This window comes from Euprymna scolopes, chromosome 44 (genome assembly GCF_053919585.1).
Source record: "Euprymna scolopes isolate OS-2025 chromosome 44, ASM5391958v1, whole genome shotgun sequence".
Taxonomy (NCBI): domain Eukaryota; kingdom Metazoa; phylum Mollusca; class Cephalopoda; order Sepiida; family Sepiolidae; genus Euprymna; species Euprymna scolopes.
The window spans coordinates 7181603-7207185 of record NC_136525.1 but is presented as its reverse complement, the minus strand read 5'-3'; the positions used below and the strand labels follow the sequence as shown (position 1 = coordinate 7207185).

The 25583-nt window shown below is 32.3% G+C and overlaps 1 protein-coding gene across 1 annotated transcript in view; it reads left to right on the top strand.

The window, feature by feature from the left end:
- The window catches only part of LOC145268668 (polycomb protein suz12-A-like), a 97423-nt gene that overhangs the window by 31896 nt on the left and 39944 nt on the right, over positions 1-25583 (top strand). The window contains exon 3 of the mRNA XM_080124157.1: positions 18921-18967. Within this exon, the coding sequence (XP_079980283.1) occupies positions 18921-18967 (47 nt within the window). The remainder of the gene's footprint in view (positions 1-18920; positions 18968-25583) is intronic.

Below are 25583 nucleotides of genomic sequence, written 5' to 3'. Positions count from 1 at the left end.
GGTCGATTTTCAAGATTTTTACAGATTCTGATACAATTACCAATTCCTTTTTTTTTTTTTTTTTTTTTTTTTTTCCCCCGCTACCCCACCCGGATAACCGTGAAAACACGTTAAATATGCAGATATTTTCTTAAACATAAAACATACTCGTGGGGAGATTTTAGTTTTACTGGTATTTTAAAATCAATAAATATTTATTTTATTATTACTACCAACAGTGGAAGATTTTGGGGGGGGGGTGAAATTAAAAAAATATATAAAAATATAATTAAAAATAAATAAATAAAAATAATTTAAAAAATCGTTTTTGGCATCAAATTCTTTCGATACTGATTCTGATACTCCTAAAAGGGTCTGATTTCTACAATTCTGACAAATCGTCCCAACATTAGTATTTTACAACCAGGCAATACCAGGAAGCCTGCTAGATTAATCAAAATGCGTTAATGGAAGCATTCTCAATGCTCTTATTTACAGTGTTTTTTTTGGGGGGGGGGGGGTAATGCTTATAATTATATAGACATAGTATATTAACTCAGCTTGCTTCGGCATTTAAACCGTCCTTCCGGTTTCAAAAAATTTGTCTGCTTACCCATTTCATAGCAGCCCTGTCTTAAGTCCGATATTAAAAACCACTACTATTCAAAGCAATACACGAGGTCGACAATAATTTTTTTTTTTGTTTAAACTTATTTAAATGTTTTCCTTTCAAATAGATTTAATTTAACCCCTATTGAGTTTTAAAAAAAACGATTTAAATATACAATGCATAACTATAACCATATTTACTGCTTTTAGTAACGCTCCTCTGGATTCTGACGATTTTAAAAAAAAAAAAAAAAAATTATTTTTGTTTATATTGGACTTGTAGTCAGCTGGAAAGCAGGAAAACGGAAGAGAGTGCTGTTCCAAGAAATAAGCTTTGCTCGTGGAATCTACGTTTAGATTTAGGCATAGATAAAGAGTGGGGGAAATTATTGATAATGTTTACAGCCAGACAAGTGTTTCTCGTGAATGTTTGAAGGGGGGGGCATAGATTGGAGCTCAGACGAACACTTGCCATGAAAATAACGATAAAATAGAGACAGGCTCGCAACGTCTCTTCTGTGAGAAAGAGGTTGCAGGGAAGAGAAAAGGGTGAGAGTCATTGGATTTTTGTCTGTTTGCTAACTAAGATAAAGTTTGAAGACATTTTGTAAATATGTCAAGCTGACCTAATGGTTTTTTTTTTTTTTTTTTTTTTTTTTTTTTACATGGAGTTCACCACTTATCAAGGCCCAATGGCCACTCGGGGATGAGGGTTATTGTGTGTACAGTAATCAATGGGATAGTGTAGCAGTAGTATTGGAGAATTGATAAGGTGTCATTACTGGGGGGGGGTCATCAGGAATTTGTTTGTATTGGGGGGGGGGGGTTCATCAGGAATTTGTTTGTATTGGACTTGAAGACATCCAGGTTGAAGTCGGGAGGGAAACAGGCAAGCAGAACAGAGTTCCACAGGCGTGCAGTTCTAATAAAGAAGCTTTGTTCATGGAATCTACATTTTGATTTAGGCACAGATAAGGAGTGGGGAAAATTATTGACGGTGGTTTCAGCTAGTCGGGTGTTTTTTGAAAAAGATTGGCGAGGGGGGGGGCAGAGAATGGAGCTCAGACGAGTACTTACCATGGAAATAACGATAGAACAAAAACAGGCTCGCTACGTCTCTTCTGTGGGAAAGAGGTTGCAGGGAAGAGAAAAGGGCATCCCCCATCAAGCCACAAAGTCTACTTTGTACTCTGTCAAGGCAGGATAGGCTGTTTTTAGCAGCTCCTGCCTAGATGTTGCAGCAGTACTCCATCTTTGGACGTACTTGGCTCTTATATAGATAGAGAATTGCATCATTAGTGAGATATCTTCTGGAGCGGTAGAAGGATCCAACCATTTTCCCATTGGTTATTGTACTTGACTCACTGTCTTTAGGTTTTTGTTTCCATCTCCGCTAGAGTATTTTTTATTTACAAGAAGTGAACTGTTTAGAAAAAAAAACATAACCCTCGCATGAGCATGTTTCAGTTTCTTTTTTCATTTTTTTAAGTAATTCAACGTTAGGTTTAATACCGTGCAATGCCTCATACATTTGCTAGTATATCTATAAAAGTGAAAATGTGTGTGAGGACATTTCTCAACCTATATACTCAATGAATTTTTGGTCTACAGACTGGAATTTTGGAATATATGATACTCAGACATGTGGAAAACTTTTTTAATCAAAAGGGCTGCTAAGGTCAAATTTGAGAAATTGGTACATGGGAGTCATTGGATTTTTGTCTGTTTTCTAACCGTTTCACAACTGCACATGTGCAAATCATTTACATAATGTTATGGAGTTTGAAAACATTTTGTAAATATTGTGCCAAGCTGGCCTAATGGTTATCATACTTGACTCCCTGTCTTTTCGGTTTTCATTTCAATTTCAGTTTGAGTATTTTTATTTACAAGAAATGAACTGTTTAGAAAAAAAACTTGCATGCACAGGATTCAGTTTCTGTATTAAAATATATTTATGCATATTTTTCGACTGGGCGCATTGTGTGTAGTAAGTTACGGAAACATATATGGCAATTAAGCTACACAGAATATTCTGCATTTTATTCTTGTGAAAATTCGTCAGGCTTATAGCATAAGCCTGACGAATTTTCACAAGAACAAAACTTAATACCTAGTTCTACCTATGTACAGAGCACTGTTAAAGTAAATCCTGAAAATTTACGCATAAAATTATTTTCATATATTAATTTATGATTAAATGAAGTAGTCATGTGTGTGTGTGTGTGTATATATATATATATATATATATATATATATATATATATATATATATATATATATATATATATATATATATATATATAATCTCAATACAAAAAAAAATATATAAATGTTTATATCTTTTCTGTATTTATTTCCTATATGTTGATATGTAGGAATACAAAAAGTCTTTTGAAAAAAACAAAAATGTTTCTTTCAAAAGCACATAATTTTCGACCAATCTTTTTACATTGATTTTCCCCAGCTAAAATCCAGATATAAAGTTTTGCAAGGGCTTGAATACCCTATATATTAAGTTTTATGTCTGTAGACCAAAAACTGACGAGTTTGGTAGGCAAAATTTTTCAAATAAATATATATATATATATATATATATATTTTAAAGGAGATTAGAACAATAGTCTAAAGAGCTGAGTGTATTTTAATGTAACAGTGAAATTACTAGTTTAACTAAAATACAGGAAATAGAAAGTGCTCGTTGTAATTTAGATATATAATAAGCTCGATAGTTAAATGTCCTAAAGCTAAAACAATATTAAGTAATGTGATTGATAATTTAAAATTTAAAAATCAAATTATAATTAAATTAAAATTAAAAATCCGTTTCATAAGAAACGGATTTTTAATTTAATTATAATTTGAATTTTAAATTATCAATCACATTACTTAATATATATATATATATATATATATATATATATATATATATCTAGAGAGAGAGAGAGGCTTGTGTTTACTATAACCTTTTTACGCAAATATTATGCAAGTATAAATCATGTCAAATATTAGCATAGATGATCATCCCATTAAAAAAAAACTACTAGGGAATTAAAATGAATGTTTAAAAGCATGTGTAAATTAGCTAGATCTTTTGCAGATGAATGCAATTGCACGACCCATATATAACAAAGTTGTTTTGTTTTGCAATAAATAGAAAAAAGGATTTTTAATATGAATATCAATCTATATATCTATAAAAGTGAACATGTCTGTGTGTGTGTACATTTCTTTATGCAATAACTCTGTCAATTTTAAGTCTGCAGGCTCGAAATTTGATATACAGGGTACGGAGATTTGGGAAAATCTTTGATCGGTTTTCGGCCAGAAATTTCGTTGTAAAGGGGTCAAAGTTCAACGATTTGACCTTTGAGAACTCTACTAAACTCCTCCGACAATTTTCGGTCTAAACACTTGAAATTTTAGATATAAGTTCCTTGGACATGGATCTAACTTAATAACTTGATTTGAGCCCAAAACAATAAATGTTACGGGGGGTCATAATAGGGGTCAAAGTTTTAAAAAAAAAAAAAAAAAAAAAAAAAAAAAACTTTTTGCTCAACATACACCTCCAAACACTCGGGCAACACCGGGCTAAAATGCTAGTACACTAAAAAAAAAAACATAAGGAGTGTGTGTGTGTGTGTGTGTGTGTGTGTGTATATATATTGTACATAATTTATCCTTGCCTCCTATATTTAATTTTGTAAAATCTAAACAAATTATACTTAGAATTATAGAAATATACTAAAAATTTTAACATTATTATTAGTGTTGGGATGGTTAATCAGGAATCAGAAAAATTTGTCCTATTTTCCAATGCCATGCCATTAACGATTTTTTTTTTTTTTTTTTTTTTTGCTTTTGTTTAAAGAAACAAATCTTTCGCTGCTGGTAGTAATGATAAAATAATGAATTTTTTTTTTTTTTTTAATCTTTTATATATTTTTTCCTTTTTTTTTTTTTCATTTATTTTTTAAATTTTTTTCATTTTTATTTTACTTTTATTTTAATTCTATTTTAATTTTTTATTTTAATTTTTTTTTTTATTTTTAACTACCAGTAAGACTAAAATCTACAGATCATCCTTCCCCTCCACACGCGCACACACACACACACACATGCACACACAAGTTTATTTTTATGCTTGAGAAAATTTCTGCACATTTAACATTTAACAGGAATAAATGACAACACTATTGTTAAATATTTACAGATTTATAAAGAATCGGAATGGGGGGGGGAGAATATTGGAATCGTCCCATCACTAATTTATGGTTGAAGAGTTTTAATAAAATTAATTTTTTTTTTTTTTTTCTTTCTATTCTTTACCAAACAAAGCCTATCATCACTTGGACATAACAGGTTCATACTTAGGGAAGACGAACAAGATGTTAATTTACATCCGTACAGTCAGGGAAGCAGGTATCAGGAAGGAATTCCAAAGTCTAGCTCCTTAAGGGGGAAAACTTAGAGTAGAAAGCTTTCTGGCATTTTAGGGACCTCAACAGTGAAGGGGTGTGATTTTGTTACTGAGCAGGTTTGTCAGGAGTATGCACATCTAGGAATGGAAAATGGAAAGAAATTCAAGTGGAAATTTCTCCTAAAAATAATTTTACAAAATATATATATATATATATATATATATATATATATAAGATTTAAAATTAAATGTGATAACTCCGAAATGTTTAGTTTTGAACATAATTTAGAGTAATTTTTTTTTTTTTATTTTTTTTTTTAATGATATACACAAAATAACACTGATTTTGTCATCCGCATACAGTACTGTTTCGCTGCTCATCAGTGCGGCTAGACTGGCAACTACCTCGAGCCAGGATTGAAACCCAACCGCCTGTACAACAGCCAAGGCTCCTAACCATTACGCTAATCGGCGGCTGCTGTGCGGGTCATGAATTAACAATGTTTTAGCATCGTCCGAAATACCTAAGCTCGATGTGTTTACACAAAAAGCATCGTTTTATATGCTAATGGTAATTCGTGTATCATATATATATATATATATTGGTTCTCGCCAGATCACCGAAGTTAAGCAACGTTGAGCCTGGCCAGTACCAGATGGGTGACCATTTGTAAAGTCTAGGCAATCTATGTACCTACTGAGTCGCAGAAATTTCCAGGTTGGTATCTGGGGGCGCATTAATTCACTGGGAGAGATGCACTCCCCAAGTCTTCGTTAAGATATGCATCTAGGAGGAGGAAAATTGATGTAAAAACATGCGGTTTACTATATACTCTGTCCTGTGGCAATTATCTGCACCGACAGAGGTTAGCAGTAATACCAAAAAGTGTGGCTGGTTCTACACAAAGCCTTCACCATTATAAAAAACTGTGTGGATTTCCGAGCAGCTTGTGGTGGAAGATCATATGTCAAAATCGACGGGAGAGTCAGTCAATTTTATATATATATATACATACACACACACACACTAGCAGATCTATCTGGCATTGGCCAGTATTAAACGTAACGTTTTAAAAAAAAAAAAATTCTAAGCAGTTCACTTTTTGTTAGTAAAAAAAACTGCGATCAAAACTAAAACCTATAGATAGTAAAGTATGATAACCATTAAGCCAGCTTGCCACAATCTTTTAAAGTGTTTTCGAACCTACTCCTTAACATAAGGAACCTGCCATGTGAACGCTTCACGCATGCGCAGTCATGAAACAGTTGACAAACAGATGAAAATCTCACTCCTAGACAAGGTTCAAAAGAGAGTCGCAAACCTGATAGGCCCTGAACTGTCATCTAAACTTCAGCCTCTGTCTCATCGACGAAATGTTGCATCCCTCTGCCTGTTCTACAAGTACTTTAACGGTGAATACTCTGATGAACTGCAAGCACTTGTGCCCCCTCGACGTAAATACCCCCGACAAGCAGCTAAATCCCATATTACTGAATTGTACTCTATGGTATTTCTTTGCTTCTCCACTGAGCAAATTAGGCACGAGGCCGTTTTATAATGTGGAGAGTGATGGGGAAATGGGAACCAGCTCCCCGGGGAGTAGGGGAGCTGGATAGTGACAATTGATATGGAGGGTTTCTCCTACATTGACCAATAATTTATATGTGGGGTTGTCTCCACATATGATCTTTGCTTGACACCTGTTGCCCAGGCCCCGAAGGGCCCCGGACTGGGTTATTAGGTACTTGTACAGTTTAATCAAGACATTAAAAAATGAAAATATTGAAGAAAAAAAAAGGTTATATTGTACATGTCTGTTTTGGACTGAAGATCTCAAAAAAAAATTTCACTTAATTTGATTTTCTTTTTTTTTTTTTTTTTTTTACAGCGGAAAAACATGTTTTTATGACAGCGTGTTGAAATCAGCCATTATGAAATTTGCTGAACACGCCACGGGGAGATAACTCAATTTAAAGCGCCGACACTCCCTCCCCATCTTTTATTACTAGCTTATCTTCCTAAAAATCGAACCTTTTGCTCGGTATCATAACAAATTGTTTTCTTCGCTGTAAAAAAAAAAAAAAAAATTTTCAGAGAACTTCATTCCATAAAGGATACGTACAATATATCCTGTTTTCGATATTTTCATTTTTTAATGTTTTCATTAAACTGTGCAAGTATCTGTTATTGTTACCTGAACTGTGCATACTGCATTTATCTAAGTTTGTCTTTAAATTTGTTTCATTCAAATATGTTGTATGCGTAAATTTTACATTATGAACTATGCTATGCAGTGTTACTGTACTTTTTATTAAAATATCGTTGTAGTACAAAATGTTTACATTATATTATTGCTACAATACTGAAATACTTAACTGCATGCAATATTACGTTATTACTATACCAATGGGTAAGAGTGTCTACCGTACCAGAAAGCCGCTGGCATGTTCGAGTTAGGCTCTTAACCCTATCGCCTCATATGGGACTACCGTCATTAAAAACGAATACTCTGTAAACAGTTGCTAATATGTACAGTGCATATTTTTTTGTGATAATGAATAATAATTGTACTGTATTATTATTTTCTATATATTAATATGGTAGCGTGTGTGTTATTTTCTGTCACGCTTACATCCGGGTCATTTAATTGTTATGTACTTCCATTTCTTGTCATAAATAATTTTACCAAGAATTAAGTTTCGGTTTCGATTATAGCTAATGGCACTCCTACAATATATATATATTTTTTTTTTTTTTTTTTTTTAAATGATTTTATCAAGAATTCTTCGTAGGTCTTGGTTTCGGTTTCGACTATTACTTTAGTTTCTTCAGCTATATATATATATATATATATATATATATATTCATAAGTTTGGGATTCAGTTTCGATTCAAGTTGATGAACCCAAGTCATATGGATATCATTTTTATTTTTGAAATCTCAACTTTATAATATATAAAAATCGATAGAAAATTCCCCTCTGCCAATAAATAGTATCTCCCGACAGAGGGAGCAAGAGAGAATGGCGATGAAATATTATGGACTAAAATCAAACCAATTCCCTAAAGCTAAAGAACATTTAGAATTTGAAAACGGACCAATTAATTTAATCAAAAAAATAAAATTTAAGAAACCTAATAAACATCCACACCCGATAGTTAATAAAATAAACGGCTTAGCTCATAAAGTTAAGAATGGGGACAGAACTATTTGTTCCCGCGGATAAAACTATTACAAATTAAACTACAAAGCTTATAAGAACCTAATATATAAAGAGCTTAGAAAATCATATATGGAAGTACCGCAAAACTCAATACATAAGATCAACAACCAAGCCAGGAACCTACTCACTAGCATGAACCTGAGTAACCACACAGAAATCTTCACTCCAGCTACCCCAAGATTCACCCTAAAGGACCATAAGCCTAACTTCAATAGCAACCCCTGTATTAGGCTAATCTGCCCCGCTAAATCAGACCTAGGAAGAATAAGTAAAAACATATTAGATAGAATAATACCAAGTATAAAAAAAGATAAGCTTCTCCCTTTGGTAACCATCGGACAATGTTATAGATTGGTTCATGAACCTCAAAGACAAATCAAGACTAAACTTCATAACATTTGACATTGACAACTATTACCGATCTTTGTATTAAATTTATTCATCCGCCTCAATCATCTTTGTTTGATTGTTCAACTCCATTTTACACTTTTTTCATTTTTATTTTTTGGTGTTTGTGGGACTAACATTGACACCTGCAGTCCCACAACAACCACACTAACATTTAATATGAATTGAGTATAGATGTTATGTTATAGCGAAATAATAAAATTATATATATATATATATATATATATATATATACTTAATTCTTCCTATAGATAGAATAATACCAAGTATAAAAAAAGAAGATAAGCTTCTCCTTTGGCAATCATCGAACAATGTTATAGATTGGTTCATGAATCTCAAAGACAAATCAAGACTAAACTTCATAACATTTGACATTGACAACTATTACCAATCTATATCCCCTAACCTTTTAAACAAAGCGCTCATCTTAGCTAAAAATAACTCAGACCTTTCCGACTCAGAAATTAGTCTGATCCTACTAGCAAGAAAGACTTTAATACAATTTGATAATAAATTGTGGACTAGAAAAGACAATCAATTCGACATAGTGATGGGCGCAGCAGACTCTGCACAAGTAACGGATCTGGTAGGAATCTACCTATTAAATGAGCTTAAACATAGATTCAGCAATAGCGACCTGCAAGGAGGCCTGTATAGGGACGATGCTCTATTAGTAACTGGGGCTAGGCCCAGAATGTACAATAGGACCATAATCAAACTAAGAGAATTTTTTTTTAAGTTTCAGCCTTAGTATAACATTAGAGAATGAAAAAAGCACCTCAAACTTAGACGTAACATTAAACCTAAAGGAAGAAACATACTACCCCTACCATGAACCAAATTTGTCACTGCACTATGTCCACAAAAATTTTCCAATCACCCCAGATCCGTCATTAAGGCAATTAATATTCCTACTATATATATCTATATATCTATAAAAACAGATGTGTGTGCCACAGACGATTTCTGATTGGTTAATCCAATAATCACATCTCCTAAAAAAGTATAGTTCTTACGCTCTTAACTTTACCATAAAATATTTTGGTCGTATTTATTGTCCATCTTGGAAGGGTTTAATTTTTTTCTAACTTGCCATTTACAAATTAGAAAAATACGAAACTTACAGACATCACAATCCAACCTCCGACTCAACGTCCGCCATTCACACAACAAGAAAGCAAACGCTGGACAGATTATTAGTACTACTACTACTACTACAAACAATACAGCACGAAAACACACGCACACACACACTCACGTCCACTACCGTCCTTGGCTACGTCACGTTGTTATGGCAACACGATAAATACACAGTAAATTTGATTTTCTTCATTTCTACGCAAATATTACGCAAATATAAATCATATAGAATATCTGTATGAATATAATTACACGTAATAGTTAAATAAAGATGATCATCGTATAAGAGAACCGAAAAAAAAAACTAATAGGGAATTTGTATAAAGTTGCATTTTCTTTTTAAATAAATAGAAAAAAGGGGTGTTGATAAGACTATCGATACTTATACAGTTTAGTGACGACATTAAAAAATGGAAATATTGAAAAAAAATTTTATTGTACGTAACTGTTATAGACTGAAGTTCTCCGAAAAAAAAATTTCACTTCATTTGATCAAGTAGTTTTGTTCTTACAGCGAAAAACAATTATTTATCACGACGACGTCAACGTGGCCATTTTGAAATGTACCTAGCAGAATACCTCCATTTTAGGCCAAATTTCGCAATCTAGCCTTTTTTTTCTCGCCATATTGAGATGCGCACAAAACATCTGCAATTTTTTTACGTTTTTTTTCCTTTTTTTTTTAAATCTGCAATTTTTTGCGTATTTTTTTTTTTAAATAAGAATACTATTGAATATGCAAAGAAATTGAAGAATGCAAAGAATTGAAGAATTTTTATACGAGATTATTTTCGAAACATGCTCAGTTGAACACGCATGGATAACTTCAAAACTTCGTTTATTTACTTCTGTTATAAATTTAAAAAAAAAACCACCCCAAAAATGGCATCTGTCTTCGCAAAAAAAAAAAAAATCTCATTCTGGTGGGGGAAAAAAGGGCTAGATTGGCCTAAAATGGAGGTATTCTGATATATACGGCAGTTACCTGCCCTTGGGGGATTCCTGGGCCTGCAATAACATTTCCAAAATGGCCACGTTGACGTAGCCGTGATAAATCATTGTTTTTCGCTGTAAAAAAAAAACTAATTGATCAAATGAAGTGAAATTTTTTTCGGAGAACTTCAGTCTATAACAGTTACGTACAATAAAATTTTTTTTTTCAATATTTCCATTTTTTAATGTCGTCATTAAACTGTATAAGTACCAGACTATCAATACACACAAAAAAATATAGATTTATTTTTGGGTAAAGTTCCCCCGGGGTTTCTTTTCACTTCAGTAAATAATGGTCTTTTGTTATATATATGGCGTACTATTATCCTTATATATATGATGTTTATATTTATATATATATGTATAAGTGATAGTGTCTGTGTGCGTCTGTGTGCATTTCCCTACGCTAAAACTCTGTCAATTTTAAGCCTACAGATTCAAAATTTGATATACAGGGTACTGAGATTTGGGAAAATCGATGTGATAGGTTTTCGACAGAAATTTGGCGATTAAGTGGTCGATATTCAACAATTAGACCTTTGAGAACTCTACCAAACTCCTCCTACAATTTAAGGTCTGAACACGTGATATTTTATATATAGATTCCTTGGACATGGATCTAACTTATTAACTTTACTTGATCCCTAAACAATAAATGTTAAGAGGTCATAATAGGGGTCAAAGTTTAAAAAAATTGACCGTTTTTTTTTTTTTCCTCAGCATACACTTCAAAACACCTGGGCAACGCCGGGCACCGATTGCTAGTATATATATATATATATAAATTGGTTGAGAGATTCCAACGAGAGAAAAATGTATATTTAAATAAGATAATTGCTATGTATTTTAGAACATTATTTTATTATTCTGTCTTTTGATTTTTCATATAAAAAGGTATCATTAAAATATTTTTTTACGCATTTCAGACGTTCTGTGTAGCATCCTCTTCAGAAATTATTCAAAGTCTAAAATAATTAAAATATATTTAAAATGTGTTCAGAATGTATTTTCACAGTCCATTTTGGTTACATGTTTCCCGAGCGGATGAAATGTCTGTAAATAACACCAAATATCTTCATGGGCGTGTTCCACTCCTACCCTTCTTATTGGGGTCAGACTATGGTCATTCCTTCTTTTGCTGTCCACTCTCTCTTCTCCTTTTCCTACTTTTTATTTATTTTATGTTTTTATTTTTTTTTTTTTATTATTACTTGGGTGGAAGTGAGGGCCGCATTGGTACTTGGTCAGATCCGTCATTGAGGCAATCCCTACCTCGGTGTCCAAAAGAATTTCTAATCTCTCTGCAAACCATAAAATTTTCAACGAAAGTTCCACCTTTTATAACAACGCACTAGCAAGCTCTGGATACAAAGACGCAATTAAATATGATACGAATAATGCTGAAAAAACTATCCAGCCCCTTAGGCATAGTGACCCACAACATGACTAAACGCAAGTCGAGGCAAAATAATAAGGCAAGATCGAATTATAAGTATCATATGCCAGATACTCCTAACAATGAAAAGCTTATACAAATTTAACAGACACCCGCCATATAATAACATCCAAACTAATATCCCAAAAGAATTCTTTAAATTAGAAGATTCTTTCAAGCATCCTCACATATACAGCACGATCCTAAATAAAAACTATCCTTCTCAACTATGCCTAATGTAGCACTAATAATAGGAAAATAGAATCAGCGCAGAAAATAATTAATGGCAACCCTAATCTAGCCCAACCAAACTGCAATTGTAACGATCCAAATAGCTGCCCACTGGAGAATGACTGTGTACACTCAGACGTCATATATTCATGTACAGTAACAGGACTCCCGCCTAATATGACAACTAATAATCTGACAGCCTAGACCTATAGTACCAGTTGCACCAGAGAGGATCCACATAACCCAATAAGCAATATTACTCAATCTGAACAACTGACCACACAGCAGATACGTATAAGCTCCACAGAACCTGAACATAGAAACTCAGGCCACCCCCAGATAAATGAAGTACTTCTAGATACACCGCGCACAAGCCCTATAATACATACATACATAGGATTATCCTCCTTCCCGATAAAGGCCAGAGTGCGAACCATTTACAATCATTCTCAAAGGAGAACCCTAAAATAAAAACTACCCTATCTAACCTAGTTAGAAATCTAAAACAAAACAAAATAGACTTTACATTAAAATGGAAAATACTAAGAAAATCCAAAGTCATACAGCCCAGGATCTAAATAATGCCTTCTATATAACGCAGAGGCGACTGAGATTATAACGACGCCTAAAAAATTAAACATCCTCAATTCAAAACAAGAGATAATTTGCAGTTGCAGGCACAAGAGAACGTTCAAATACGTAAATGCAATTAACCCCACTGAAAATGCACCACCGGACAGGAACTAGTTTATTGCGCTTCCTCGCCCTCCATAAAATGCAACAATATCCATCACTAACGGTTTCCCCTAGTATAGAACTGTTGGACAACACCCCAAACCAAATTTTTTTTTTTTTTTAACCACATATAAGCACTCACAATCTGAAAAAAATCGCCATAAAAAACTTCAACTCTTTAATATAAAATATTAGCACACCCTCTGAACACACAACCATTACATAATTTTAAATAAATTTCCAACCTAGAATCGCCTGCATCTTGGCAATGCCTAATTAACAATATATCTGCTTTAAACATAAGCCGACAAACAACTTTGCCTAACAAACCCTATCCCCATAAACATGTACACTAAATACCACCTGTTAAATTGCAACCAAACCACCAACTAGCGCACGATGCAACGAGACTATAACCTAAACAATATAAAACCTAGGCCCAATTGAAAATATAGCTTAGAAACCACTTCCCAGGGCTAAAGACTTAAAACCTAAATTTAGAACCATCAAACCACCACCCCTAAACTCCACTGGTGAGCCCCCCCCCCCCCCCCAAAAAAAGAAATTATTTAAAAATCAGCGCATTTGGTCTATTAGATTTACACTAAGTCCTCCACCCAGTAGTATTTACATAAAAACTTTAAAATGTACCGAAAATATGACCTGAGAAAAGCTCCTCCGATTCAACCCAACCCACCCCCGTCACACATACAGACATATTCCCACCCCTATCCTCCCCCTCCGACTACCAGCTAAGCGCGTTCCCAACCGCTTACAAGCAAACACATTTTTCTTCTAGATGCTACTTCCTACTGATAATATAACTTAGATTTGAACCAGTCCAGTTTCGGGTAATTCCCATCACAAGAGTCTCCGTTGAAAAAATACAGGAATAAGGTTTCACTAGACCAACACATCTACGAAAGACCACCCTAACAAAATATTTAGAGAAATATGGAGCTATAAAGGACAGCTATAAACTATGCTTCTTGTATCTCTTGGAGATTAGAACTACTACATTAAGTAGTTACGCCGATTCGATGGACCTGTTTCTCGTGTTCATAAACGAGAAAATATGTATTCAAATTTCTAGGCCTTGCTTGTTCATATAAACATAAATTTGATGGCCTTTGTAATCGAACTTCAAGAAATTTAAAGTTTTAAGGTGGACTCTTGAAACTACAGTTCCCAGTGAAGCAATCCTTTAATTTAATTTAAATCAAAGGTTCACCAAACTCTTATGCTTTCCCGGCTTATTCTAAATTTTTTTTATTTTTTTTATTCTGTGTTTATTCTGTGTTTGTATATATGGAGATATATACTAGCAAAAGTACCCATCGTTGACTGAGTTCAAAAACAGCCTACAGAAAATGGACTCTGATTTATGAAAGTACTAGCGAGGGGTACCCGGCGTTGCCCGGGTGTTTGTAGATGTGTGTGAAAAAAAACAGGTGCCCGTGAAAAAAAAAAAACCGAAGCCTTTACGACACGCAGTTGGAAAATAGTAAAGTGTGAAAAAAAAAAAAAAAAAACGAAGCCTTTACGACACGCAGTTGGAAAATAGTAAAGTGTGAAAAAAAAAAAAAAAAACGAAGCCTTTACGACACGCAGTTGGAAAATAGTAAAGTGTGAAAAAAAAAAAAAAAAAAAAAAAAACGAAGCCTTTACGACGCGCAGTTGGAAAATAGTAAAGTGTGAAAAAAAAAAAAAAAAAAACGAAGCCTTTACGACACGCAGTTGGAAAATAGTAAAGTGTGAAAAAAAACAAAAAAAAACGAAGCCTTTACGACACGCAGTTGGAAAATAGTAAAGTGTGAAAAAAAAAAAAAAAAAAACGAAGCCTTTATGACACGCAGTTGGAAAATAGTAAAGTGTGAAAAAAAAAAAAAAAAAAAAACGAAGCCTTTACGACACGCAGTTGGAAAATAGTAAAGTGTGAAAAAAAAAAAAAAAAAAAAACGAAGCCTTTACGACACGCAGTTGGAAAATAGTAAAGTGTGAAAAAAAAAAAAAAAACGAAGCCTTTACGACACGCAGTTGGAAAATAGTAAAGTGTGAAAAAAAAAAAAAAAAAACGAAGCCTTTACGACACGCAGTTGGAAAATAGTAAAGTGTGAAAAAAAAAAAAAAAAAAAACGAAGCCTTTACGACACGCAGTTGGAAAATAGTAAAGTGTGAAAAAAAAAAAAAAAAAAACGAAGCCTTTACGACACGCAGTTGGAAAATAGTAAAGTGTGAAAAAAAAAGAAAAAAAAAAACCGAAGCCTTTACGACGCGCAGTTGGAAAATAGTAAAGTGTGAAAAAAAAAAAAAAAAAAAAAAAACCGAAGCCTTTACGACGCGCAGTTGGAAAATAGTAAAGTGTGAAAAAAAAAAAAAAAAAAAAACCGAAGCCTTTACGACACGCAGTTGGAAAATAGTAAAGTGTGAAAAAAAACAAAAAAAAACGAAGCCTTTACGACACGCAGTTGGAAAATAGTAAAGTGTGAAAAAAAAAAAAAAAAAAAAAAACGAAGCCTTTACGACACGCAGTTGGAAAATAGTAAAGTGTGAAAAAAAAAAAAAAAAAAACGAAGCCTTTACGACACGCAGTTGGAAAATAGTAAAGTGTGAAAAAAAAAAAAAAAACGAAGCCTTTACGACACGCAGTTGGAAAATAGTAAAGTGTGAAAAAAAAAAAAAAAAAAAAACGAAGCCTTTACGACACGCAGTTGGAAAATAGTAAAGTGTGAAAAAAAAAAAAAAAACCGAAGCCTTTACGACACGCAGTTGGAAAATAGTAAAGTGTGAAAAAAAAAAAAAAAAACGAAGCCTTTACGACACGCAGTTGGAAAATAGTAAAGTGTGAAAAAAAAAAAAAACAGATGCGCGTTTTTGATTGACGTGACGGTGATAGGTATTCAACAGTTAGCATTTTGTGCGGGACAGTTTTTAATGAGGTCAATAAATCGGTTTGTTTGTTTTTAAAAACCCGGGCATGACAAAGCCGACATTGACCAAACGTTACTTAGCTCTCTAGAGACCACTGGCTCTGGGCCTTTGATTAGTCAAGTTTTGCTTTTTTTTTTATACCGAAAACAGAATGTAACGCGTGCCGATGCGGGAAATGTGGAATAATTAACGTTTGAAAGTCAATAAAATTAAATAGACAGGCGAGCTCCATGGTTAAGTGTGAGATATTACAATTTATAGATGATATAAAAAGTTGTGAAGCAAGCGAGCGCTTCTCTGAAAGAAGCCTTTTGTGGACATTGAGGAAAAGCGTACATACATACATTTTCGCTTTTATATATATATAGATGATAGGTTATGAAAAGGAAGGGTTGTAAAGAGATAGCTTCGAATTTGGGGGTATCAAACCAAAGCAAAATATGATGAAAGTAAAAATAAAATAAACACCATAATTTATTATACCATACCTGCTCACACTGAAACACTTATCACAATATTCTGTGGATTTATATTAAAAAACCTTGTTAAACTTTGTGACATATTTCCATTTTATGGAGGTCAGGCGTGAACGAACACCCCCATAATTTCATTATACCATATTTCTTCAAACTGAAACATAATTATCAAAGTATACTTACGCAGATAGATATGAAAAGTCTTTATTAAAGTTTGTGCCTATTTCCATTCTATGGAGGCCAGGAGCGAACGCAGACCCCACAATTTTATTATACCATCCCTATTTAAGTTAAAACATACTTATCAAAGTATTATGTACATCTATATCAAAAACACTTGTAAACGGTTTTGAAATTTTTTATTTCCATACTTTGTGGACCAGGTCCGAACGCAGACCCCACAATTTTAATGAACTACCGTTCTGCCAGATCAAACCTACCCATTCCTGTATGTCGATACATCTTCTCTAATTATATGTAATCAGTTTTTTTTTTTTAAATAGTCCTCCATATAGGAGCCTATTCGTGACCAGGCACACACACACACACATTCAGCTTTATATATAGATATATGAAATCTGCAAGAATTAAAATACCATATTTAAGCATTCTTTACGACTGACTTCGCCAGGTGTTCGTACTAGCTTAGATAAATACGTTTGTAGTTTTAATAAAGGAGCTACAATAATAATTTGGTCAAGATCAAAGTGTAGTATCTGTTCTTCAGATGCTGCACTTCTATTTCTTGTTCTCTTTCGGTGGAGGAGAAATCCTTCACGACTGAGACAATTTTTATTTTTGTACCTTTTCTCCGCGTTAAAAAACGACCCTGGTGTCTAACTCTGTCCCGTGGGGAGGCGTAGTAAATAGGTACAATAATATCGGAGCTTGGCCTTTTGGACAAGATCAAAGTGTAGTATCTGTTCTTCAGATGCTGCACTTCATTTTCTTGTTCTTTCGGTGGAGGGGAAATCCTTCACGACTGAGACAATTTTTATTTTTGTACCTTTTCTCCACGTTAAAAAACGACCCTGGTGTCTAACTCTGCCCCGTGGGGAGGCATAGTAAATAGCTACAATAATATCGGAGCATCTCCACTTACACTGAGCATCTACAGAATGCCAACATGAATGAGTCCCCTGTGGAATTTCTACAGGTCCCGCTAATTATTATTACCTGAACTGGGCGTACTGTATTTATCTACGTTTGTCTTTAAATTTGTTCCATTTTCTGTCAATTCTAATACATTGTACGCATAGAATAATGACTTTACAGTAATACAGTATGCTATATTTAGAAAATTAGAACAAATACATTGAGGTAATTGCCAGGGTTGCTGCAAAGAAGGTGGGCTCTCTTTGCCGTGCTAGAAAGTTACTTATTATTCAGAAGCAATTAGTATTACTAAAGTACCATGTATGATCTCATACGTAGAAGTTTTAAAACGGCATTCAATATTTACACGTGGGTTCGGTGTAAAATAGCGAGGGGAATACTATAAAGGATACGGGAGATTTATTTTTTAACAATGTTTGGGTATTTTTTTTATTTATTTATTTATTTTTTTTTTTTTTTATTTATTTATGCATATTTTTAAAAAACTTTATATTTTTTTTTTTTTAACATTTCTTCATGCATTTTATTTTTTTTTTAACGTTTTTATTTTTATTTTAAATTTTTTTTTAACGTTTTTATTTTTATTTTAAATTTTTTTTAACGTTTTTATTTTTATTTTAAATTTTTTTTTAACGTTTTTATTTTATTTTTTTTATATTGTAAAATAGCGAGGGGAATACTATAAAGGATACGGGAGATTTATTTTTTAACAATGTTTTGGGTTTTTTTTTTGTTTGTTTTGTTTTGGGGGGGTTCATTTTTTTTTTTTTTTTTTTTTTTTTTTTTTAATATTTATTAATGCATATTTTTAAAAAATTTCTTTATATATATTTTTTTTTTTTAACATTTCTTCATGCATTTTATTTTTTTTTTTTTAACGTTTTTATTTTTATTTTTTTTTAGCGTTTTTATTTTTATTTTTTTTTAGCGTTTTTATTTTTATTTTTTTTAACGTTTTTATTTTTATTTTTTTTTAACGTTTTTATTTTTATTTTTTTTTAACGTTTTATTTTTTATTTTATTTTTTTTTTTTTAACGTTTTTATTTTTTTTTTTTATATTGTAAAATAGCGAGGGGAATACTATATAAAGGATACGGGAGACTTATTTTTTAACATTTCTTTAATGTTTTTTTTTTTATAAACATTTCGTTAATGTTTAGTTTTTTTTTTTGTTTTTTTTATTAATGTTTTTTTTTTTTTTTTGTTCTTTCTATTTTAGAACCAACACAGATCTACCGATATCTGCGGGCCAGAAATATTGTCTCGGTAAGTCACTACTGCTTCCTATTCTTGATACAGCAGGGTAATTCCGTGTCAAATCATCCTGAAATTTATGATTTTACTGTAACTCATGACAGACATCATAAAAAAAACTAATTGGGGTAGCCTGCTTTGTCGCAAATAAGGGCTGTGGTCATCCAACTAACAAGAACCCAAGCTGATGTTTCACAAGTAGGAATTTGCGTTAATAAACTTTCTTGCATGTGGTGTGGTTGTTCATGTGACAGAGTACTCACCTCGCATGCAAGAGATTCGAGTTTTGAATCTTGAATTCGGATGTGTTCAACTGATTTACTTGACTGGAAATAATTTTATATATTTGGTGAATTTAACTCTAGGCGGAAGTGACATGGGAATTTCAAATTCACAAGCGGATTTTGAATCTCTAATTCAGATGTGTCCAACTGAATTGCCCGAATGAGGGTGAAACTCGAGTCTTGGACTTCCGGTTTGTTGGCTGTCATGGCTCTTGTGAACTGCGACGTTGCTTGACTTTGGAAATAATTTTATATATCATCCGGTAAATTTAACTATAGGCGGAAGTGACATGGGAATTTCAACTTCACAAGCGATCACTGATCTGGTACTAACCAGGCTCAACGTTTAACTTTGGTGATTGGGCGAGCGCCTGCGAGTCAACGTGATTGCTTCTTCAACGTCCAAATCTAAACTTCCCAGTCTCAAAACTCAGGCTTTTTTTTTTTTTATTCCTAACCAGAGCATCTTATTTTCATATCAGGTGACAAACTTGACTAACTCGTAGCCATATAAAGAGAACAGCGGCCATTTTTCTTTCTTCATTTTTTCCGGCTGCCCTAGAACAGGTTTGTACTGATTTTTAACATCTTATGCCCTGTGTGTGTGTGTAATATATATAGATATATACTAGCAGACCGCCCGGTATTTCCTGGTCATGAAATACGCTTGAATATGATTTTGCTTAATGCGGATTTCCTATTATATTATACTAGCAGTTCCGCCCGGCTTTGCTCGGGCCCTATGTACTGTTCATACCTTTACGTGCCTATATATATATTAAAAAGTGTGAATGTGCAGTAATGCCTTTCTATATAAGTTTTCCTTAACTACCATAGAGAAAGTTGGTAGAGACCACAGACATCAATTTTTTTTTTTTTTAATTTTGACCCCTTAGCATTCATTGTTTTGGGCTCAAATAGAATTGTAAAGTTAGATCCCTGTCCAAGTAATCTATATCTAAAATTTCAAGTGTTTAGACCGAAAATTGTCGGAGGAGTTTTGTAGAGTTCTCAAAGGTCAAATCGTTGAACTTTGACCCCTTAACAGACAAATTTCTGGCCGAAAACCGTTAAAAAATATTTTCCCAATTCTCAATACCCCTTATGCCAAATTTCGAGTCTGTAGACCGAAAATTGACAGTTATTTGTTAGGAAAATGTACACACACACACTTTCACTTTTATACATATATAGATTGGACCCAATATATAGTAATGATTTAAAGTTTAAAAAAAAAAAAAAAAAATGACTTGCGTTGGTAGGAAAATGTACACACACACACACACACACACACACACACAGACACACTTTCACTTTTATAGATATATAGATTGGACCCAATATATAGTAATGATTTAAAGTTTAAAAAAAAAAAAAAAAAAAATGACTTGCGCACACCCACCGAGAATTGAAATTATAATGTTTAGCTTACGCTTTTTTTCCTCTGACGTTAATGGCTGACCTATGAAAAGATGTTTACTGTAAGGCTAAAAATTAAAACATGAACCAATAGCTATTACGTTATGCATGTATATTTGTGATGCCGTTGTTCAGCCTTCATATGACAAGTTTTGTCTTTTTTTCACACTTTTATACCGTTTTTGTCTAACTAAAACCCAAATATAAAGTTTAGCATAGGATCGAATACCCTATATACCAAGTTTCATGTTTCTAAACCAAAAACTTACAGTGGAGTTTGGTAGGCAAAATTGTGATACAAATATATACGCATACATAAATATTTATAGAAATGTTTTGTTTTTGCTGTAACGTTTTTACGCAAATATCACACGACCTTATTACACCAGCATAAATTGTGTAGAATATCTGCATAAATATAATTGCACGTAATAGTTCACTAAAGATGATCATCCCATAAGAAAACCAAAAAAAAACTACTAGGGAATTAAAATGAACGTTTTAAAAAAAAAATATGCAAATTAGCTAGATCTTTTGCAGATGAATGCAATTCCATATTTTATTCCATGACTCCTATATAAAAAAAAAATTTTTTTGCGCCTTCAGGTCAGGAGCAAAGTGTAGTATCTGTGCTGATGCTTCACTCAAGTTAATTGGTTCTTGGTCAATGTAGTGGAAACCATTTCCCAAAGGGTTAATTTTTCCATGAAGGCTAAGAATTCAACAGCCGTTTGTCTGTTTGTACTTTTCTCAACCACGCCTTGGATTTTTTTTTTTTTTTTTTTTTTCTTCTAATTTTGCACAAACATTAGTCATGGTGAAACTAAATTTTTGCCAGAATGGATTTTAAGGGATAACTCTGGTTGTCCCCCTAGAGGACATTATAGGGGTAATTGCCCCCAAATCGTTCATCCTTGGATTTAAAAAAAAAAAAAAAAAAAAAATTGCACAAATGTTAGTCATGTTGAAAGTAAATTTTTCACTCGTGGAGAAGGACCCCATATGCTCGGCTTGTTTAAGCCAAGAATGGTGAGCAGTTAACTTTCCTCTGCATGCACAATTTTTTTTTTTTCTTCTTTTTTCTTTTACTACTCACATTCTGTCCTACAAAATGTGTAGTTTTTGTTCTCTTTCGTCCTGTTATATCTCTGATACAACCCGATCATGGTTGGATACCAGCTTCCTGGCTCCAAATGTATCAAACATTGTTATAGTTCCCCCCCCTTGCAAAACTCAATCATGTTCTGCAAAGTCAAAAAAACAATAATTTTCCTTTACAAACAACCAAACAAAGCGAATAAATATGTAAAGATATAAAAAAAAAAAAAAAAAACTTTAAGCATGAGAACTTTTGGATTTGGTATTAAAATAACCTAAAAATGGTTGATATGACGTAAAATCATCAACCAATCCATGTCTTTAAAGTTGCTCTCCTCAAGTGCACGCACAGGCCATCATTTGGAAAATTCGTTTCATCCCCCACCCCCACCCCCCAGCTACTTGCATCCTTATCCTATAAAGTGTCATTTTCGTTTTCTCATTCATCCTATATCCTATAGGGGGTTCTGCTAAAATCATCATATTTAAAAACCAAGGCATCTTATGTCCTCGAAATACCATCGTTCGAAAATGAATATACTTTCAAATAAGTTAATAAATAATGTACAGTATATATTTTAAGAGCTTTAAGCAAATAAAGTGCTAAAAATGTTATCATAAAACTGCGTTTTCAGTAAGATTTTGTAACAAAGCCCCTCCTTTCTCCCCCCCCCTCCGATTTGTAAATGGTGGTACCTCGTTTCTCTTTGGAATTTTGTCATGAAATTCGTAAATTAACTAGAAGAGATATTACTTTTAATATATTCAGTTGTCCGAAATTCATTTGAATAGCTAATTTTTTAGTTGTGTTAAAAAAAAAAAAAGCTTTAACATGATGAGTTTGGAAAATTTTGAAAAAAAATTTCTTCAGACACCCACTGTTAAATAAATCAATCTTTTTATTACATTTATCCGTTAGAAATAAAAATGTAGCTGTATCTTGCGGTACGGAGCAATTTAAAATCATGATACCTGGAAAAAATCGTTCCATTTTTAAAAAGTATCTAAAAACGATCTGTAGAAGCAGCAGGAGCAGCAGCTTTAATATCGCTGATATTACTTTTTTTGTTTTGTTTTTTTTTTTTGTTTTTTTATTCCAGAACGAATTAAAAATTAAAAAAATGAAAATATGAATATATTAAAAATGATCTTAATATTTAATTGGAGCTCATGTTATTAGAACATAATTAGCTTAACTAGGGCTCAGTTATCAGAATATATAATTTTGAAGCAATCCGGCGTTGCTTTTGGTCAAATTTTAAAAATATAATTGAAAAACAAATATGTAACGTGTGCACTTTTATCCATTACCTTAGTTTTTAACGGTGAATTAAAGTGTTTTGTTTTTAAAAAAAAAAAAAAAAAAAATCAAAATTAAAGTGTTTAAAAAAAAAAAAAGAAAGAATGAAAATGTGAAATATGATTTTGCTTCACGTGTGCGAACAGTCCCCCCCCCCCAACACGCGCTCCCAATATATATTTTTTTTAGTTTTTTTTTTTCAGCAGATTATAATTGAATGGACACTAATCTACCCAATTTTATATATATATATATATATATATATATATATATATAAAATCAATATTTAAATATTTGTGAGAAATATTCAGAAAATAAAATAAACAATGTGTTGTGGGTTAAATTTTCATTTTAAAAAAATCGAAATTTTTTAAAAATCAATTCTGTTTAGCTTTAAAAAAATTATAAAAAAAATTTGTTTTAAATTCGTCGTTATTTGTTTTTTAATTTTTTTATTGATTTTATTTGTTTAAAAAATGTTTAACTAGCGTGGAATTTCCGTGGGTTTAGCTAGTTATTATTATTATAATCATCAGAGGTAGATTTTGGAATATATATATATATATATATATTATTATTATTATAATCATCAGAGGTAGATTTTGGAATATATATATATATATATATATATTCCAAAATCTACCTCTGATGATTATAATAATAATAACTAGCTAAACCCACGGAAATTCCATTATATATTTAAATATTTGTAGGACGTGCTCAGTTTCTAGTTAAGTTCCTATTTACTTGCCTCCCCACGAGGACAGAGTTAGACACAAGGTCAGTTTTTAATGCGAGGAAAATCCAGCTTCCCAAAAAGGGTCAATCTGGATAGAAAAACATAAAAATTGTCTCCATCATGAAGGATTTCTCCTTCACTGACAGAGGACAGAAAAGGCGAAAGTAGCATCAGAATACTACACTGTGATCTTGGCCTGAAGTCCAGGTAGAGAAATAAAAAAAAAAACGTCTTAAACTGGAAAGTTTAACAAAATAATGTGTCACTCAGACAAGAAATGTAATTGAAAATAAAAACTAAATTTATCAAAAATTTGTGAACGATTTTTTAGCTTTAGCAAAAAATGTTTTTTGATATTTAAATAAGTACAAAGATACTTAATAAGTTTTCCAAACGTCACGTTTTCTGTTAGTGACGCCACTTGTTTTAAATGACATTTATTTTTTTCTGTTTGTCGTAATTCTAAGTTTCACACTCCTTAAGAATTACAACAAACAAACAAAAATAAATTTCATATTTAGAAGTAATTTGATGTCCAAAATCAAGGCATAACATTTTCAAAGGCCAATAATTATGACCCACTAAGCGTAAATATGGTGGTCAAACGCCTTTAAAAAAAAAAAAAAAAAAAACACCATTACATTAAAATCCTACTTCTAACCCTAGGTACGAGTGGCAAGCCTCCTCCTCTTAAAACCTTCTTTAGCCCTAACAATAACACTAAGTCTAAGTGGCAAGCTCCTCACCAACAAAGTTCCTTGGTAAGCTACATATAAGTGACTTAAAAAAAAAAAATCCTTCCTTAAAGAAAAGTGCACCATTTATCACCCATAAAAAAAAATAAATTAGTCAACTGTTCTAAAAGGCTACAATGGTCTCGAAATGGTGAATTATTTTACATTAAAATTATGTGAAACTAACCCCACTCTAAATTCTAAAATTGTTTTTTTTTTTTTTTTTTTTTTTTCTATCAAGTCTTCTGGATGTTCACACATAATTTTCCTTAGATAAATCATTCGCCCAAAGTCAGTGGCAACCTCTCCACCCTCTCATAATTGCACAAAGACCCTCTTAAAATCACACATAATCATCTTTAGAAGAAAAAAAAAAGGTGCACAGGATTTATTTCCGATAGAAAAAAAAATGGTTAACTGCCCTAAAACGCTAGAAATGGGGAATCATTTTACATTAAATTCTAAAATAATACTTGTTTATCTTTCATTAAAATTTTTTAAGGTATTCACACGTAATTGCCTACAAAGGTAAAATCGCATATTTTGGAGAGGGGGTCAGATGGGATGGGGGAGGGTATTAATCTACAATAATACCAAAGAAATGTTGTAGTATATGCTTTTTTAAACAGTCCTAGATTTCGATTTCAGTTATTTGTAGATATAATGCATTACAATTCAGCTTTGAGTTATTTAACTTTTTTTTTTTTTTTTTTTTTTTTTTTCAATGAATACATGGCATTTTTAAGGAATTGCAGCATATTTATGTGCCTTTAGTGCAGATTATTTGGAAACTATTATTTTTTGGAGATTTTCAGTGGCATATTCTATTTCCTGGCACAAAAATACACTTTTATGGTAAATTTCATTGCTTAATCTTCTGATTTAACAAAAATATAGCATGAAAAAGTATTGTAAAAAATGTGACAAAACACATATGGTCTTAAAGAGGGAAAAATATCCAAACGTGTGAGGCACAAAAATAGTCATAACTTAATTTTGATTGGATTTTAAAAATTTAAAAAGATTTTTCTTAGCTTATGAAGCTCTTTCTATA